The sequence below is a fragment of the Argiope bruennichi genome, chromosome 9 (genome assembly GCF_947563725.1).
Source record: "Argiope bruennichi chromosome 9, qqArgBrue1.1, whole genome shotgun sequence".
Lineage (NCBI taxonomy): Eukaryota > Metazoa > Arthropoda > Arachnida > Araneae > Araneidae > Argiope > Argiope bruennichi.
In genome coordinates this window covers 72,234,761-72,255,866 of record NC_079159.1, presented here as the reverse complement: position 1 = coordinate 72,255,866, position 21,106 = coordinate 72,234,761, and the positions used below count along the sequence as shown (strand labels likewise).

General features: G+C 27.3%; 1 protein-coding gene across 3 annotated transcripts in view; it reads right to left on the bottom strand.

Annotated features, from left to right (window-relative positions):
* Positions 1-21,106, bottom strand: part of LOC129984405 (LIM domain kinase 1-like) — a 42,047-nt gene that overhangs the window by 11,099 nt on the left and 9,842 nt on the right. The window contains exons 1-8 of one of the 3 annotated variants that reach the window (XM_056094282.1): positions 17,937-18,091; positions 15,738-15,834; positions 13,259-13,394; positions 10,967-11,076; positions 8,129-8,317; positions 7,281-7,374; positions 4,687-4,907; positions 3,074-3,221 (exon numbers count right to left, since the gene is read on the bottom strand). In XM_056094282.1, the coding sequence (XP_055950257.1) occupies positions 3,074-3,221; positions 4,687-4,907; positions 7,281-7,374; positions 8,129-8,317; positions 10,967-11,076; positions 13,259-13,394; positions 15,738-15,826 (987 nt within the window). In that variant the 5' untranslated portion in view covers positions 15,827-15,834; positions 17,937-18,091. Of the gene's footprint in view, positions 1-3,073; positions 3,222-4,686; positions 4,908-7,280; positions 7,375-8,128; positions 8,318-10,966; positions 11,077-13,258; positions 13,395-15,737; positions 15,835-17,936; positions 18,092-21,106 lie in introns of those variants that run through there. The other 2 variants (XM_056094284.1, XM_056094283.1) reach the window with 2 other exon arrangements.

Sequence of the window (21,106 nt, the reverse complement as noted above, 5' to 3'; positions counted from 1 at the left end):
TTATAATAAAATAACAATACTCCATAGTTTTAATGAGTAGAAAAATTAAAAAAGAATGCAACAAACTAACTTTACTCAAAATAATACATTTAAAGAACGTTTATACATACATACAAAAAGAAACTCTTTCTTTACTACTTAGAATTTAGCAAGTTAAAATTTACATATTGTATTACATATACATGTAAAATTTACATATTATATACATTAAATGTTGATAATTATCACTTATCGTGTCGTTTAATTGTAAGTCACACAAAATTACAAGCCCAATAAAATAAAACAAACTAACATTTTTGCTTTTATTATACAAACCATCTAATGATTACAAAAAACATTGCAAAGTCATATTTTTTTTCTATCTTCGCAAATTCCTTTATTTAGGCATAAATTGCTGAGACTTTTACAAATTTTTAATTTTTTTAAAACTTTTTTTTTTTTTTGCCACAATTTTCTTTGCAATGTTGCTTTGCATTTGCTGAACTCCTTTTCTCTTCCTTAATTCTTTTAAAGGTTTTCTCACACATGTGCATTTATCATATTAAAGCAAATCTTTTGAAATCAGAACATTTAAAAGACCTCTTTAAAAGTTTATGATGTCATATGAAGGTCTTAGTTCTAATTAAAGAATCTTCTTTCAGACTTTCAACAAGCATATCCTTATTGATATTAAATCCATTTTCCACAGTCACATTGTCATGTGACAACAATAATTATTTTTACAACTCTCGAAAATTCTTTCTCCATTGAATGTTTTAAGCAGTTCTTGCATACACTTATTGACTTTTTTTTTCCCAGAAAAATCTCAAATTAGATCTTTGCACATTCTAAACTTGCTGCAGAAATTTGTGCTTTGAATAAAGTTGATTAAATAAACCAATCATTCGTCTTTTACATAAAAATGCTTTGTTCTTCAATAAATTTGCATTTAAGCAAGATGCAGCTTTTAAAACTGCAAAATTTTTGGACATGCATTCAAATATATATATATATATATATATATATATATATATATATATATATATATATATATATATATATTAAAACTATTCCTTACAAACAAAAAAATTGCTAAAAGGCCACTTTTTTTTCCCAATATCAATAACTCCATTAGTAATCAAGTAACATGTAGTCATTATTCCAATACCAGTATTTTTTCTCAGTCTCAGATTTTTAGCATCATTAAACTCTCAAAAAGTGATTGTCTAATGTTTTTGCTTCTATTACTATGCTTCTTTTCACAATATTTTTTATTAACTTTTTAGCAAGCTTGAAAAGATGTTCATATAGGAAAGGCACTATTGGTTTAGATGTCAGAATTTTTTTAAGAAATGGCTGTGAAATTATAGCAATATAAGAGAAGCTAACTTTAGTCAGAATCGCTTCATCCTGAAAAACATTTATCACATTATTGCTCATGATTAACCCAGACAAAAATATTTTTTAATGAAATCTCGATATTTCTTACGCTTTCAATGATTTTTAGAGCAGGTTCGCAAACATTGACACGTTCTCCACAACTTGTAGAACAAACCTTCAATGGTAATTCAGAAGAACTTTAACTTCCAGAATATCAGCATTTCCAGCTGGACTGTTTTTAAGCATTCTTTACATTGCTTTTAGAGTAATATCTACTTCCATCAAGCAGATGCTCATACTGAAATTCTCCACGGATTATGTGTAATCCAAAAATATCTAGATCTAAAATTTTATAATCATTTTCAAATGAAAGTTTTTCTTTGACATGTTTTAAATTTTTTTAAATTTATATTTGGTCCATCCCAACAAATTTGTAAAAATAACTGTACATAAAAAAAAGGGAGAAAAAATAAAAACCTTCATATAACTGCTATAAAATTCTCAAGCAGTTCTTGAGCATTGGTATATCTTAAAAATGCTGAATTCTTACATCTTGTGGGGATTATTGGTTGATTCACACCAATATCTTACAATAAGATCCATCTGACATTTTCATGAAATAAAGTTCAAAGCTTCATCAAAACATTTGAAAATTTTTAATTGTTTAAAGATTTCTTAAGAGATTGTTGAAAAAAATGGTTCTAATCTGTTTCAAATAATATATGGCATTATATTTTTGGCTATTTCACTATCAGTGAACATATACGAAAATATTTCTGATATGTCGTTGAATGCACTAAAGGACAAATGTGACACAATAAGTTTTAATGGCAATAAAGTTCAGCTTTAAATTATTGTTCTTGAGCTAAAAACTTCGAAATTGACTTTTTTTGGGGCATCAAATTTAATGTTTTCAGACTTAACATATTTTAATCTCCTGTATTCCTTTTAGATATAAATTCGGATATCGATAATTCTTTTGAACCGGCATGTAGCTTTATATGTTAGCCTTTTCTGGCATTATTAGTAAGCCTGTTTTCCCATTTACTTAAGCTTATTATCTTCATACAAAGATAGAGGAATGTAGCTAAAGGATTTTACGGAACTTCTCAAACTTATTCAGCAAAGTCAGAATTGATATTTTTATTAATATAATCTGTATTAAATATGGATTTTGTGCAGATCATTGTTTAAAATTTTTTTAAATCTACTCTGAATAAGCTTGCAGTTTCTCAAATAATAAACTAAATGTTCAATAAACTCATGTGTGAGTAACTAATGCTACAGAAATGCAGCATAATCTTCTTGTCAGAGAAATTTATTCCATTCTTTCAAGCAGTTACAGCAATCTTGCACATTCTATTAGCTGCAATCCAAGAATCTCATGGAAAGAGAAATCAATATTAGATTGATTTATACAGAAAAAAAACCCTCTTTGCAATAAACTTTTATATTTAGGAGTTATTTAATTTCATAGGACTTTTCACATAACATTCAAATAAGAGGAAATTCATCAATAATTAAGTTATGCACTGTATTTTACAAATCCTCTAAAGTGGAAAAAAAATAGGCATTCATGTACTTTAAGCATTCAAAATATTTATATTATAGCGTACATCAATTTTGCAACCAGGCACATTTTCAAAAAATATATTATCCCAGAATATTCAACTCATATAACTTTCAGTTAAATATAAATTTTTGTATCTCTTACCAAGAAAGCTTGACCAAAAAAGCCCCTTCCTAATAATTTTCCTAAAACCAAATCAGATGGACGAAATATCTGTTGATTCTTTGGTAGTATCCTAAATGAGCGAGTCCTGGTAAAATCGTGCTGCTGTGCTTTAGAAGACTTGAAGTCTCTAATGAAAATGGAATAAAATAAACTTTGTACAGAAATATAAAGATTAACATATATTTAAATTAAAAGAATATAAATAAAAATATGAATAAAACCTTTTCAAACAATTGAAGCAATTATTTTAAATAGTATACACAGCTGTATATCTATAAGTAGGTTAATATATATGGTACCAAAATCACTCTTATTACTTATTACCAAATGTAAGCAAACCATCATGCAAATTTCAGAAATGCTTTACAGAATTTTTTTTACAGCTGCATTTCATTTAACACTTCAATTAGTTAATTATGCAAAAAATTGTTTGAAATGCTGCGGGGAGGGTTCATTGAGTCACCAAAAACTTCATTCAAAGGGGGGGAAATAAATTGAAAAATAATAAAAACTGGCATCAAGCAACATCAAATTTGACTAATTATATGGAAATAGAGTTAATTATTGTCAGATGGATAATTGCTGACTTGTCAAAGGAAGTTAATGTTCATATCTTCGAAAGTAATAAGTTTAAACATATTAAGCTTTAAAAACCTTTGCTGTAATAAAATACTATCCCAAATAAAAGTATAAATTATAAAAGCTATTTCAAAATGGGCATGTAAATTCTTTTTGCATCAGCAAACAAGTTTTCTATTTATATTTGCAAAAATCTAATGATTCACAAACATTTGCTGAACACAAATTTGATATCAAAGCGAGACATACTAGTGTATGGAAACAATCTTTTTTTTTTGGGGGGGGGGGATCTAATTGAAATAATTTTGTTCCAAAAGTTCAATATATCATTGCAAAGTCTTTCAGTCTGTTTCTATGGAGCTGCAAATTGCATCATTTGGCCTTGAGATGAAATGCAAAAGCACATATGCATCGTTCATTCACCCCAAAGAGTTAATGACATAAAATAATATTTTGCAAGTAGCCAAGTGATATGAGAATAACTTCTATGTAATTTTTTTAGTAATCTCTGCTACTAATGTAACAAACAATTTTTCAAAACTCTTTTGGTGCGTGGTTTAACATGCATTGCCAAATTTACTTTAAATTAAAGTATTAAAACATTTCTAATTAATGAAAACTGCCAGCCATGTAGATAACAAAAATAAATTTTAATTACAAATTAAATTAACAAATATAGAACATGATACATTGGCCATAATTCCATCGACCAGCATGAGGCAGAAGTTCGGAGCACGCCGGCAAAGGCAGGAAGTGAGTCGCACGTATTCGTTGGAGAGCAAAGTTCATCTCCATAGGTATGATTGATGCTTATCGCCAGCTGGCGAAACAAACAGTCATTTATCGCCTGTTTGGCCGCTGCACTCTGTTTTCTTTAGTTTCATTCAAAATCAGACTTATCACCTCAATTTTGAATAGAAATAAAGCATATGCACACTGAAGCTTAAATTGCATAATCATTCATCAATGCAGCAGTCATGGTCAATTGCAAAGAGAATTGAAGATTCTCTTACCTTATAAATGACCTAGGCAGTGATGCAGATCTACGCAATCTCTGTTCAGCTGGTCTGTGAGATAAAGAGCATTTGGGTAGTGCATGTGCATTTGAAGATAGGAACTGAGAAGAATCCAAAAGTGAGGAAAAATTCATGGATTGGGAACGAATTAACACTGCTGGTTCATGTTCAACAGTCAACTGAACAGGTTTATCACGTGTCTGTATCAATTTCTTTATCTGAAAATGTGTTAAGAAATGTTGTAAATATATGAGCAATAATAATGACATCCAACATTTCTAGAAAACTAATTAATTGAGTATATTCCAAAAAGAAATGTGTATTAAATATCAATATGCTTATATTTATAAAAAAGATTCTAAAACATGAAAAATCATCACTTAATTAAGACAGAAGGAATCAAGAAAACGCAAAACAAAATGTTATCAAAACTTTAAAAAGTTTTCATATTATTAATAAAATTTTTAATCCTTATCAGATGCTAGTTTCTATACATGATATGGCAGACAAGCTTTGTTATCATCTGACAGGCCACTTGCAACCATTAAGGGTTAACCTCTTCGAGATAGATTTGCATGGTAAGAAGTGCTTCCACAGGATAAGACCTAGCAAGTTCCAACTGCCCATACAAGCCATAGCATTTCTTTATGTTAAGATTAACATGTGTTATATTTCATAAAAATGAAACAATTTATAAGTAATCATAATTTTTGAAAATTAAAATTCTTGATAATTAATAGTAAAAAAAAAGTTATTTTATTATCATTGATAGTACTAAAATTAACACCAGATCACTGATGAAAAATATAAAAACATGCGAGAAAATAAATATTTACCATTAATATTTTTAAATACCTCATAAAATTAGTACTAATTAATGTTTCAAAGCCATTTGAAAAATTTTAAAATGTATATAAATATAGAGATTGACATTACACAATTTATATACAGACAGTGTCTTGTTTCTTTAGCTGGTTTCCAGAAAACTAAGAACCTTATAAGTTAATAATCATCTATTTTTTCATAAATAACTTATTATTTTGTTAATATCATCAAAAAAATTCCACAAACTGATCATTCATAAATTTATATACCCCTTCCCTATCCTACCCCAGGAAAATAAATGATCACCCCATGACTGTATGAATGAAAATCAGTGGAATAAACCCTTGCTATAATAACAACTTATCACAAATGCGTGTATAAATTATAATAGCTACTAAAAAATGAGCATGCATTTCTCTTTAAATCGGCAAACAAGTGTGTCTGTTTATATTTGAAAAAAATCTAATAATTCACACCCCAATTTCACACTGGAGTGAGAAAGAAACATTGAGAGAGAAAGAAACTTTTGAAGGAAAAAAAAAACATGGATTAGTAATAACAATCAATTTGTTCAAAAAGACTGATGCACTTAAACATCTAAAGGTCTTTCAGTGAAATTCTATGGATATAGAAGAATGCAGCATTCAGCCCTGAGGAGAATTCAATGCAAATGAACATATGCATCTTTCATCCCTAATGGAATTAAGTAAACTTTTTGACTCTCAACAAACTAAGAGAATGGTTTTCAGTTAATCATACTTTGAAATTTTAAAAAGTGTCTTGACTTTTTATTATTTTTTTAATATGCAGTGTCATGTTAGTCTAGTATATCGAAAATGTCTTAGGATCAGCTTTGTTACTGCTTTCAAAAATAAAATAAATGGTAAATACATTAATTATTCTTTGGTATTTAGATATAGTAAAAAAAATTTTGATAAAACATTTTCAATTCTTTGGGAAGTTTTGCCCTTTTAAGACTAATTCAAAGTTGACCACTTTTATTTTTATAACTTGTATGTCTAAGCACTGATACCTTACAATTCTCGTACATTCAAAATATAATAATAAAAAAAGGATCAAAATTTCAAATAGAGTTGATACACTTAAAGTTTGTAACAAAAGAAAGTACCCAGAAAGATTAAACAAAATGTATTGTGAGTTGTAACGAAACTGAGTGATAAACCTTTGTTCAAAATGCATTGATTAAAACTCTTAAAATTATATATTTTGAGAAGTTACTATTATGAGATATATACATTATATATATGTAATGATATCTCTTAATTTAATTTAACTCATATTTAATTTTCAAATTTTTATTTTAAATTAGCACATGTTAACTTCATACTAAAATGTTCACATACTTTCTGATCCAAATTCCACTTTTTTTTCTTTTTTTTTTTATTCCTAACATAGGTTTAAAAAATTCCTGACTCTGTTGTTTCCCGTAGAATGTATGAAGGGATAAAATTTTTTAACATTTACACATCTTCCTTTTCCTGCATCGGCATATACCGAAGAAATCCTTATCAGAATCGCATAATAAACCCAATAAATCGAAAAATTATGTCACTTTCACTCTTGTCTTTTGATGCAAATATGCATCATACCTTTACTCATGCATAAAAGCTTATGTCTTAGGTAAAATAAATTGAAGTTTATTCAAAAAGTCTCTTCCTTCTGGCCACATGACTGCCAAAATTATACTATATATATAGAGAGAGATTATATTTCAGATTAATGATATTAAACAATGAAAAACATACCTCTTCTAAGGAGTTGTTTTGTAGAGGTTTGCCATTTACTTCTAGTATACGATCACCAATATGAAGAGACATCAGATCTTTATTTAAAACCACACTAAAACATTTCAAAAATCATACAGTAAAAAAAATGCATAAATTTGCAATACAAGTAAGATATATAACTAAATCTAATAAAAAAGTTAAGGGAATATTTATTTTGATATAATCTCATTTATGTTTATAACGTTTATTTTCAATTTGCCATCTTGGTCTTAGACAATCAAGTTACTTTTAAAATTATATTTTGAAATTTCACAACAAATATATAATTATCTGATGCAATTCTGTTGACAGAGCCAAACCAAAGTGAGTGGAAAAATACTCCAAAACAGAAACTCCATGTAGCCATAACTACAAAAATTACTCAAAATTGTTGTATAAAGAACTTTTGTCAATTAAGCTATATCAGCATTTATGCATCATGACAATTGCTGTTTCACAAATGGGAAAGTGCTCATATTCATTAAAAGCAGAAGACAGTTGATTACAGCAAATTAATATCTTCCCAAACCATTCATTTGTATAATTTTTAAGTCTAACTGATACCACAACAGAACTAATTCAATGTCAATAGTAACTACACTAATAATTTTTTCAATTTAATTAATTTTAGAATCTATAAGAAAACTTCATAACAGATATTAGAATTTTCAATAAAAAATATTACAGGAATTGGAAGCAATAAAATTTCTCACTTCAAATTGTAAAAAATGAAATTTTACCATTTTTTTAACAGCAATTTCTTTCTGGAAGTATTAGATTTAGATTCTGGAATATTTAAGCAATAAAAAATTTTAAAGCAAACTTACTCTGATATATGAAGTTCGTGAAATCCATGCTGCAGCTTTTGATTCTGGCAGCAACCAACAGATATTTTCACTTTTTTATTAGAAGTTTCAGAATCTGCAGGAATTTCTACTAGTTTGATACTATGAGGTTCTTTAGTGAATGGCAATCTTTGGGATATTGGAGCCATTTGTTGCTTATAGCATGCTGCACTGAAAATAAAATTTTCCTATCATAATATTCAAAAAACAAATGCAATGAATACTTCCTAAACAACTGAATAGAAACCAAGCTTAGTAAACTTTATACCATTCATAATTCCTATTTTAATAATGACAATGAATTCATGCATATCAGGATTTCTCAGTCTATGTTAGATTAAGTTATTTTAGGAGAAACAATTTCTACACTTCAGATTTAAATTAATGTTCAAAAAGAATTTAACATTTTTTCTTATTTATGATTCAATTTTAATTTTTGTCATTCAGTTACATGTATACTTTTTAATGTGTTCAAAAAAGATTACTTAAGGAATTTTTAGTGAAAAAGAAGACATGAATATAAATACATCTCCAACAAGGCAAAATTTTTATTTCTTTCCATTGTATTATATCTTTATAAAACTATATTCTTGGTTCCACATTAATTAAAAACAAATATAGGAGACAGCTGAAGGCTTGAACCTGATTAACATTTGAAATTAATGATGATAAATGCCAACATGTTGACATTTCTTAAAATGAAACAGTTTTTTTTATGGTGAAGCGGTAAGTGATGCGACAGGATAGAACCTGGGACCTTGTGGTTAGCAGTCCAGTAACTAAACCATTTTACCATAACGATCGTTCAGGTAGAAGAGTTGTTAACTGGCTTATATGATATTCACCACAATGGCATTAATCCTCGTCAATAGTAAATCTTAATATTAACTTACCATAAATAATTATTTACGATAAGCTACAATATATTGTATATTTATATTTTACTATAATGTTTAAAGTTTTATTTTTGAATAATATAAATTTTAAATATATTCTTTTATTATCACTGTTTTAAATGCAATGATTTTTAATTAGGAAAAGGCACTTAAGATAATAGATACATTTTATTTAATTATGTGGTAGATAAGAACCTAAATAAACTTTTAATTAATAAAAAAGCATGCAAAAACTTCATACAATTGCTCAATTACAATTCTGGAATTGAAATTTTATTGCTTTATAATAAGCTTCTTAAATTTCGGACCTTAACCACAAAAAGGATGGTACTTTAATGTCATGAAATACTGGCAATGCACAATTATATTTCTATATAATACCATATCAAATAGTTTACTATGCTGAAGGACGATGGTATCATAAGTTATGACAAGTGCATAGCCTTATCAATAATTTATGTTTCACTGATTTATTGAATTTCAGCATCAGACAGTGGTGCCCCCCTTCCACACACACACACAGAGAAGGAGCTACAGAATTCTCTCATCAAAAAGGGGTCCCCCAAGAGGATAGAATCTAGATCCTAATTTAAGGAAAATGGGAAAACATTCAGCAGAAAAAATGCATTTGATATCTATTTCGAGCTATTAAGTACATACATTCCACAATTTTAGAATCCATCATATTTATTTATCATCAGAAAGAAAGAAATTATTCATAACTTAACAGTAAAAAAGAAACATCGACATTTGTTAATTTAAAATTCAAATCAAAATTTTAAAATTCTTCTAATTAAAATATTTTTTAAACAGGCAACAATTAAAGTCATCTTAAGTATCTACCAAGAGAAGAATTTGAAAGAGTATAATTATTCATGCATAATTTTTTTTATGAAAATTGTTAAATTTTGAAACTTGAATGAAAACTAACTTTTTAAAGTTTTCTCTGAATGAAAAAGGGAAGGGGATCTCTCCTATTTCAAATACTATGATTTTTTTAAAAGTTATTGTTGAATATATTCTACTTAAAACAGGGAAAGGAAAATATTCAAGAATATATAGTTGAGCCTCTTAAAAATAACAATTTACCACCATCTCACAAAAAATTAGGTTTTAAGACAAAAACTTTTGCAAGACAAAAAAATCAAATAATAAATATAATTAAAAAAATAATTTAGTTACTTAATAGCAAACAACATACAATCATCAATATATGTGTTAATTAATTCTGCTTTATAACCAATTGCAAACTTAATAATAATTAGCCAACTTCAAAAATGCTGCAAATTGAATGAATTATAAAATACAAAATGATTGATTTGAAACTTAAATATCTCAACAAGAATTTAAAAATTGTCTCTTTTCTGTCTACTTTTGCATTTCCAACAAATATCAATATTTCTTAAAAGTATAATCAAATTTTTTAAAAAATTATAAAACTGCAAAAGTTATATTTAGTTATAATCAGGCAGCACATAAAAATAAAGCATGTGTTATCTCTCTATATGTAATGTTGAAAATAAGTTGGTCAGTACAAGAAACAGTAAATAGTTACATTCTAAAAAAAAAATTATGAAAAAATAATTTGTTTCTGCAAAAGACACCAGTTAAAAAAATTGAAATTTTGCGATGGGACTTTCTGAAAAAGTGAACAACATTTGAAAAATTAGGAAAAACCTTGAAAATTGCAAGTAACATTTTTAGTTAAGTATTTAGCAATTTTTTAATACTTAACTGCAAGTAAGTTATATTTCACTAATGTTATTTTTTGATAACTATTCATTGTGAAAATTTTGTAAATCTCTATTATTTTTTTTAAGTAAACACTACAAAATGGCAAGATAATGTTTTTCCTACTAGTGCAATGGTAAATGTATTAGCATTTCAAAAATTAGATTTGTTGAAATCCAATAGACGTACTTACCAGTACAATCGGGACCTTTCGACCAATGCAAAAGATTCCCCATCTCCAATATAGTTTCTGCAATTATCACATTTAAAGCATTCAGGATGAAATTTATGGTCTCCTGCTACCTGCAAAAACATTTAAAATAAAATTACATATCAGCAGATTTTTTAAAAGTAAGTAGCAGTTCATAGATTAAAAACAAAGCTCTCTCACCAATTTATAAAATATGCATATTCATTATTGTTCAAAATTTTTTTTTGAAATTCTAGACAAATTTGCACTTTTAATCCTTTGTAGAACAATTTTAATATGCCAACTCTTAAGCCAAATTGGAAGAAATTTAACAAATGCAATGTGTCTTACTGTAGGCATTAAACATGCTAAAACTGTAAAGCAAAACTTGGAGCTAATGAAATTTACTCTCTTAAAAACTGTAGATAATGAATCCATGAGAGTTTCTCACAGAATATTAGAACCTTAAAAACTTGTACACTCTATCTTTTTTAGATTAATTAATATTAGAAAAGCCAAAATGGGAATATGGCAATGGAAATGTTAATACGCATTACTATATTAAAATTATAACTGAGCAAAATAATTATTATTTTAACCCATTTATCACTAATTAGTATTTCATTTTCTGTTTACCAATTTAAAATATCACCCAAGCCTTTCTGAATAAAACTGAGGTTACAATTATTTTTCCTCCCAATGAGTTGTTTTTAAATTTAATTTAAAAATAAATTAATTAAGTCTCAATTTTTAAAAAATAGGAATCTTAAACATATTTTTTATCAATAAGTCATCATCATTTTATCAAATCACATTTTTTTAATTTAAAATACTTTATTTTCCACCTTGGCACATTTTGTCTTCCAACCTCTATTCAGAAATAATTCACACATTTTGAATTGAATTTAGTTAAGTATAGTAATTTTATTTAAAATTCATATCTCCACATTCAAGCACAATTTGATCTTTTAAAAATTGAAATTAATAAATTGTTAGTGCTTCAGAGCATTTTCTGAGATGGAAAAGAAAACATTAGGTTCTTTTTTTTTTTTTTTTTTTCCCTCCCTTTGTTCATTAGAAATTAATTCGATAACCCATTATAATAAAAATTAGGTTTACCAATTTACAAGTTTCAGACATTGATATTAATTATACTTTAAAAGAAAAATTATTAAACAGCAATTATTAAAATCTTAACTAAAATTCTTAAATTAGAAATGTTATTTGCAAATGAAAACCAAATTCTCAAATAACTTTTTTCAGAATTTCTAACTTTAATTGGTATAATGCATATTTTAAATACTTATAATTTGTTGCAACTTAAAAATAATAATATGAGAAACTGAAACTTATAACTAATAATAAACATACTGAAATGAATGAAGAAATTGGAAACATGATATTTTTAAATTTATAAGATATTAATTACTAAGCCAGGTCTGGATCTTGGTTCTAGTTTTTAGAATGAAAAATGAATTACCTTTGAGGAGAATTTAACATTCTAAAACTCTCTCAAGACTGAATACCAGTAAATTTCTGTGAAACCTCTGATCATAATTTAATTAGATTAACTACTAAATTTTTAAACTACAAGACTTATTTTTAAATCACATGAAATAATCTTGACAAAATCAAATGATGAGGAAGAAACCAAACTCACTTTCTCCAAACTTGAATAATAAACTTCTCACAAGATCAAGCTGCCTCATACAACAGTAATTGTTTTTCACATAACAATAAAGTTTTTCGTTATAATTTTATGCATGAATAGATAAAAATTAGTTAGCTATTAATATCAGAACAATGTTAAATTCAAAGCCAAACAGTTTGAATTCATACATACTGTCCCCTCAATCCTAATGTTTCTTTTGAGCAGTTTAACAAAATTTTCAGCAATTTCAATCAGAAATAAAAATTAACTATAAATTAGCATATAACCATATTTTTGCCTGTAACTATCATGGAAAAACAAAATTTTTACAGCAAAAAAATAAACACCTATAATATACTTTTTACAAGAATTATTTCCTTGTCATGAGTTGTTTCCTAGAAGTAGTTTAAAAATTTTGAATTTCTATGAAAATCTTAAACTTCATAAACATGGGGCATTGATGAGGAGCAATAAGAATTGTCATAACATAGCAAGATTCTGTAAAAACTTTATATTCATTGTTTAAGCATTTAGTTTCTAATCAAAATTAGTAAAACTAATATAAAATGCAAATTTAACTTTTTGCCACTTTATACCAAGTTAAATATTGAAGAAATATATGGACACAGAAATAAAGTTCTCACCATAACAGGGCCTGAAATAAACTGTCTGCAACCATGGCACTCTTCCCCAAACTTATTCCAATAATCTTTTTGACAATAAATAAGACTGTCTTTTTCAAAGAAAGTACCAATTACTTGTTGCTGACAAACTGTACATCTACAATAAATCAAATAAAACACAAGTTAAAAGTTTTGTATGCATTTAAAAATGAACAAAAAACCATTGATTTTCCTTAATCAAATATATCAAACAAGAAATAGTACAAAAATAAAAATAAAAAACATATCTTCATAAAAAAAATGAAATTATTATATTTGTAAAGATTTTTTTAAAAAAAATATTTTATTTAACACAATATATTCATGAATATAAGAAACATTCTGCAATTTGTTTTCTATTTTTAATATATACTAGCCGCCTTTGGCGACCAGCCGGTTCGCCAATCTTAATGTTCGTTAAAATTTTAATAATGAAATATTTTATGCAATTTCTACTTTAATAGCTTCTTCATCAAAATATTTTAAAACTTCAAATTTTGATTATCATATAATTCATTCATAATATTATAAAGGCCTTCAGTCATAACGTAATATGTATCTCTCTCATTTTCTGTTAGCACCCGTAGAATTTATGCTTTAAATTAAAGTGGAAAGAATTTATCTTCAATTAATATAATAATATTTTTTACTTCAACAAAGCATTTTTTTATAATCTGATTACTGAAAATAGAGTCACTCAGCGTTTAAACTTTATGAGCACTAAAGAATATCTTTTTCAATTTATGTAATATCTCAAGAGTTGGTCAACAAAATTTTCTTAGATTCATTATGAGCAGATCGATTCATTAACAATGTTTAAATTTAAATGCATCAAACACTAAGAAAAAAAAACGAATCGTTTAAAATAAACGGTTGAAAACAGGTTTTAAAAAAACTACTTAAAAAACGATGTACTTAAAACTATAAGCATATACAAAAAATATATAACTAACATAAATACAATTTACTTACAAAAGCATGCAACTAACCCAAAAATAATTTAAATCATCCATTAATAACGTTGTCATGGCAACAATCGGAACAGAATGCGCATGCGTGAATTTTCTTCGCCGGTTACGTAACGCAAATACGTGATTTTTTCTACGCCAGTTGGGGTAACACTATGCGGATTAGAAATTTTTAATTTCCTTTATTCTGTTTTATTTTAATTCAAAAGTACTTCAGAATGAATCTGAAAGATTGATTCATTAACAATGTTTCATTTTAAATGCATCAAACATTAAGAAAATAAACAGAACCGATTGAAATAATCCGCCGAAAAATTTTAACCCTAGCCTCATTACTGTTGGGAGAAAAAAGAAACGGAAGCCTTTCTCGTTTGGCGCTGGGGATAATGGAAGATTTTTTTGGCGGAAAAGTTGGCGGTGGGGAAAATGGAAGATTTTTTTGGCGGGAAAGTTAGTTTTTAATTAATAATTAAAATTCTAATTAAAAATTCGAAAAAAGAAACCCCAGGTGCACATTCCCAACCTCCAAGGTATACATGTACCAAATTTGGTAGCTGTAGGTCAAACGGTCTGGCCTGTAGAGCGCCAACACACACACACATTGAGCTTTATTATAAGTATAGATAAGCAGATGAAATCTTAAGATTAAAAAAAAAAAATCTAAATCTTTACACTGTCAAATTTGAAACAAAAAAAAAAATGTAACTTGAAAAGCTAACTAATAGAATGAAACATTAATAATAATTCTTTGAAAGTAAATTATTCAAATTAACAACAAAAAAAGACCTTATACCTATTTTGTTAAAAATAAGAACAAATATTTCAAAATATTAATGAATGATATATAATTCAATCAAAATCAGAGGAAATATTAGAAATTACAACACTAAATAATTACTGAAAAGCATTAACATATTACATAAATTTTATTTGATAATGGCAAACAAACAGAAGAATTTATCATATATATATTATAAAACAAAAAAATCATATTTGAAATTGCACATTACTTGCCTTAGTTTCAAAATCCAAATTCTGCAATAATTTTAAAGCAAATTAAAATGTAAATCATAAAATAAATTTAGGCAATATTATAAAAAAATTTGTAGTAAAATATGAAATAATTACAAACAGAACATAAAAAACATACATCATAACTTAAGAAAAGTTCCCTTGAAATTTCAAATTAATGTACTTTCAGATGAACAGCAAGAAATGTATAAATATGTACATTTATATAACACATCAAGTCACAATTAATATAATTAACAGATAAGACCAATTTAATCATTTGACTATGATTCACATTAATGAAACATATCATTATCAAATATTTTCTTTTCTCAACGAAGTAATATTATACTTTCTCATTTAAGATTTGACCAATATCCTTACTATACTACATTTTTTTTTATTACCAGATATAAAAATTAAAATGCAAAAGTATTATTCTTAATCAAGTTTCCTGATAATATATTTCCCAGGCTACTTACTTAAAGCAAGTACTGTGCCAGTCTTTATTGCATGCTTGCACACATTCTTCATCATCAATATTCTCATAGCACCCTGCACAGATAGGCATATCTACATCTATAAAGAGAAAACAAAGATTTAAATATAAAAATAGGTCATAAAATACACACAAATTCAAAACTTAATTTACAATAAAGATACAAGGTTTCATTTCATTAAATACAATTTCAGTTATCAACAGCAAATTTAGGCATTTTGCAGCCTTCAGGCAGTATACATTATAAGGCTTCTTTTAATAATGGATCGTTTCAATACCCTCATTTCAACAGAATTTTAAACAATATATAATGAATTATTTTAATTTATCTAATTTTTTTTTATCTAAATAACTTTTTTTTAATTTAATCTTCTACAAGTTTAATCTGAATAATTTTATTTGAATTAATTTTTATCTGAATAGCTTTTGCATGTTTTTATTTTCTAATATGTGAATCATAGAGGGGGAGATGACTAACATAAAATAAAACTTAATAATAAATAAAAGCATTATGCAAAAAAGTATCAAAAATACTTTTATATATAACATTATATATAACATTTTATAATTATAGTTTAGAAAGATTATAAGAAAATATCAAAGATAAATACTGCAACATATAATTTCAAAGAATCTGTAAAGTGGAAAATAAACAATTTAATTAGTAATTAATATTATATTATAAATCATTAAATAATTTACTTTCATCATACTTTCATCCTACTGCTTACCAAAAATGCATCATTATGAATTAACACATTGCATGCATATGTATTTTACTGAGGACTTATGCTTGCATATATCAACTCAACATGATATGCACATTACATATGCCTTGCATGATATGTACTCCTGTGACAGACTGTAAAAAAATTAAAAGCATATTTCCCACATGCATAGTGTTAAGAGGTCTAAGAATTCTCATTCATTTGAATGTACTATTTAAGATGAGAATTTTTAAATTGCCAAGTTTTAAATTACTGTAAATATTTCATTTAAAATTTTACTTTGATTTTATGAAATAATTAAACCTTAATTTTTTAAAATCTGACATTATTTACTTTTTCTTTAACAAAATATTTTATATATTCAGTATTTAACAAAATAAAAAAAATAGAAATATGAATCTTTAAAAAAAATCTGCTAAAAATAAAGTTGTAAATGGCTATAAAATGTTTAGCAAACAAAAATATTCACACACAAAAATATAGCATATACATGTGTGAGTATGAAGAAATATATATTCTATATTATTCAATCTAAGAAATATAAATTCTATTCTATATAAATCTATATTCTTTACAAATTCAGTGATTATACTTAAAACCAAACTTCTCATACTAAAAAACATTTATAATATTAATTAAATATTTTTATCAAAATTTCATAGGTTTTTTTAAACTATAAATAATATAAGATTTAATAAGTTCTCTTGCAGAAATAAGAAAGAACTAATAAACTTCTCTATTTAAACAGCATAATGATAATAATACAAGTGAAGAAGAATGTTTCCTCTTATTCTGTTCTCTTAATAAATTATCTGTTTCCTCTTTTCTTAATAAATAATCTGTGCCCAAACAATTAAAATATAATCACAGATTACTTTTACATAAATTGTAAAATAGAATGTTTCAAAAATTTGAGTGAAAAAAAAAAGAAAACCTCTCTTAATAAAAAATAACCAAAATATTTTGTTTCCCAAAAAAAAAAGCAAAGAATAAAAATAAAACCATGATGGAAAAATAAAACTATATCCTCATCTATCCATCAACTTAAACAATCATCATTATTATTATCCAAATTTTAAACATCTACAACTGTATAAAATTACTACAATTTTTCCCAATTTAAATTTTAAGCAAAAAAACATGCAATAAACTGAAATATAAGCTAATAATAAAAAAATGTTTCTATACGAAATTTTTCTATATATAAACAAACTTCATTGTAAACGTTCGCAGACCATACAAATTCTAAGCAATTTAAAATGCGTCACAAGAAGAAAAAAAACGGTAAAAAAATTGTATCAAAATTTACAGTAGGACAAAAATACATAATAATTTCTCCTTTAATGTTAATAATAATTCTCAGTATTAAGAATATAATTGTATTTTCGTTATGTAAGTTACCGCATTGACTATTATAATAAATGGCACAAAAATATTTAAAAAATGACCCGTACTCAAGTTAAATCTTCAGCATTGTAAAATAGGTAATTTTTTTTTTCTAAAATCTACTTGCACTATAGTGTCTATTTTCTAGATTTTGAAAGAATGATTTTTTTCGAAATTAAAAATATTTCTAGTTAAAAGTGTCGCCATGTTTACAACAACGAAAAACGGTTGCCATACTCTTTTACTAAATGAAAGTTAATTTTTCATAAGTGACTGACGTCAGTAAGAAGAATCTTCTGGTTTTCAGAAAAGTATTGAAGATTGTAAATCACGTGAATATTTTATGTAGACATACAGTTAAAAAATGATGAACAGTATTTCTCCTCTAATAAAAATATTAATTTCGTGAATACGTTGGGGAAGGTCCTGTGCTGTTTAAGCATTTAAACATTTTAGACCAGCAAGAATTTGCGTCGTGACTTGTCTCTGCACATTTCACACATGTTGGTGTACCAAGGCATTTTGCATGAGAGTGCTCGAATCGTTGACACTTAAAGCATCTAAAAAGATTCATACACATTTGAGGACATTATGGTGTACATAATTAGATTGAACAAATTTGGATGCTCCTGGGTTTTCAAAAGTCAAAACGATATATTGGGTATGTGTTATATGGTCATCAAGCCTAATATTTATTCTACATCAGTCAACACCTTTCGATAGGTCAGCTCTGCAATAATTTCACATCCAGGGATAGATTTCAGAATTGGATCTGAAATAACACCACGGGAAAAGTTAAGAGATTAATGAGGTGAGACTGTTATTGGTAAATTGCCTACCTGAGTTAATTTCAGAAGATTTTCAACTTGAAAAGGATTTGCTGTTTCTATTAGCAAATCGCCACAACTTCTTTACTTCGCTAGCTGTTAACACAATATATTTGTGAACCATAAACGGTGAAATAATGTGAAAGGTATTAGCAGTGCGCCTAATGAAGAATTTGTTATTAATAGCAACATCTGTGTGATTAAGTGGCCATGTAAGACCAACAGAATTCGGGTCCCAACGGAACTGCCCTCCATGGAGGCATAGAAGTCAGACACCGGCTCTGTCTACCTCCAGTCTCCGAGCTTTCCTTGGTGCTAGCCAAAAGCTAGACGTTCAAGGTCACATCTAGGAATATCGATCATCCTTTACGCCAAGCCCTGGAAGTTAACCATTTTCGCTTGATCCCTACAATTTAAGCGACCAAACTACTAGCCGAATTAATACACTGGAAACCACAAGTGCATCACTCATCAAGCGGGTTGCTACATACGACCAGCATGCGGGGGCTTCTGACTGTCTATGAAGAGTACGAAGCACACAGAGTGGCGACAGCTTCTTACGGAGAGCTTCCGCACTTGTTGTAGTGGGATGAAAGCGGAAAGCGGAAAGCAGAAGGTGTAGAGAAAGCGAAACTCAAGAGGAGAAAAGAATCTGAAATTTTGATTGTCTCAGAACATATTATTAAATAGTATATCTACTATAAGATATACTAATGAATTTAGAGGCACTAAATTTGGTACATTATATTTACTTCTTAATCAGAAAGTGCTCTATAAGAGAAAGTTTTATGACATTTCAGTTTGATATTCAATTAATTCAAAATTGATCGGAATTTTAAATTTATCGTAAATTACTTCAGAGTATACAATCAAACAAAAAAAATGCTCTTACACCATTTTAAAATTAAGAAAAACTTTTAGTTTATACCAATTTTAGTACTATGTAACTTTTCACAAATTTTGAGAATTTTAAAAATTAATGCTGAACAGCGGACAATACTGTTTATAGTCACAATAAAATTTCATCATAATTTTAATTATTTCGTCAAATATTTCCTTCGTATGTTTTCGCCAATATTCAAACTATGATTTTTTTTTAATTCTTTATTTGGACATTAATTTAAAAATAGTTTTTTTATCTTCACTTTTATTGACATGATAATATATTCAGGCTGACTGCCTTTCTGTAAATTGCGTAATGTAAAATTCGTTACACACGGGAGGCTGGTTGGTTGATGGTTGGTTGTTTGAGGCTTAATGGCGCAGGGGCCATGTTTGGCTAAACTGCGCCAATCAAATGGTAAAAATGGAAAGCATTTAGAAACTCGTGAATAAAAGATCAATCATATAAATGACTTAAAATCTAAAAAATGGAGAACTATATGCAAATTAAGATAATAAGATAAAAATTTAAGAAATTGTTAAAGATATTTTTAAAAAATCAATAGACAAATGATAATGTCTAAATTAGGGATATAAAATCATTGCAGTCTTTTGACATGATGTTTCTTTTTGTACTTGTCATGGACAGTGGTACTAATTGTCTTAGATTGAAATGTTTTAAAATTAACTCAATGAAATGGGCTATTTTTTAATTTTTCTTTAATAGTAAGATTATCAGTTGATGTAGGGGTTTTAAATATTACTGTTGATTTTTCTTGCAGATCAATAACAGGGGATGTTTCCTCAATAGTTTCGTTTGGGTCATAGTCTATAGCGTCTTCAGCCACAGACGACCCGATATCATTGTCACTTTTGTTATTACAATCACCGTCTATTGAAATGTGTTCAGAAATCGCAGAAGCTGGCAAATAATCAGTTTTATGTACAGCTTTAGAGTGATTTGTCACATGTGTTGACGCAGATTTGTTTACTTCCATAGTAGAAGAAGTCGGAACCTGCATAGGCGAGGTTACCCAAAATTTGGATTTTTCTGATATTGATTCCTTTTGGTTTCCAATTGCGGTCTTCAGAGTTTTTTTATATTTCTTTTTCTTTGTTACTAACTGAAAATCGGGCAAATCCTGTGAAGCTGACACAACATCACAGGGTGGAACTGACATTTTCATTCTGAATAATACTTAGTTTAGTTGAATTAGAACTAGATTGCACGTCGGGAATTGAAACTGATTTTTCTAAAGCCAAAGAATCATTCGATATATTAAAAGATTTTGACGGCTTAGTCTTTATCTGAGCTATGGAAGCATAGCTAGTGCCTGTAGGGGTTTGGGATTTCACAAGTTTCCGAGCTTCGGGGTAAGATATCTGATTTTTTATTTTTGTACTTATTACTTCTTTTGCAAGCAACCATGTTGGGCAATTTCTAGAATACGAGGTGTGTGAACCTTTACAGTTTACACACTTTTCGACAGAGTTGCATTGAGAACTGTCATGACCGACATCTGCACAAC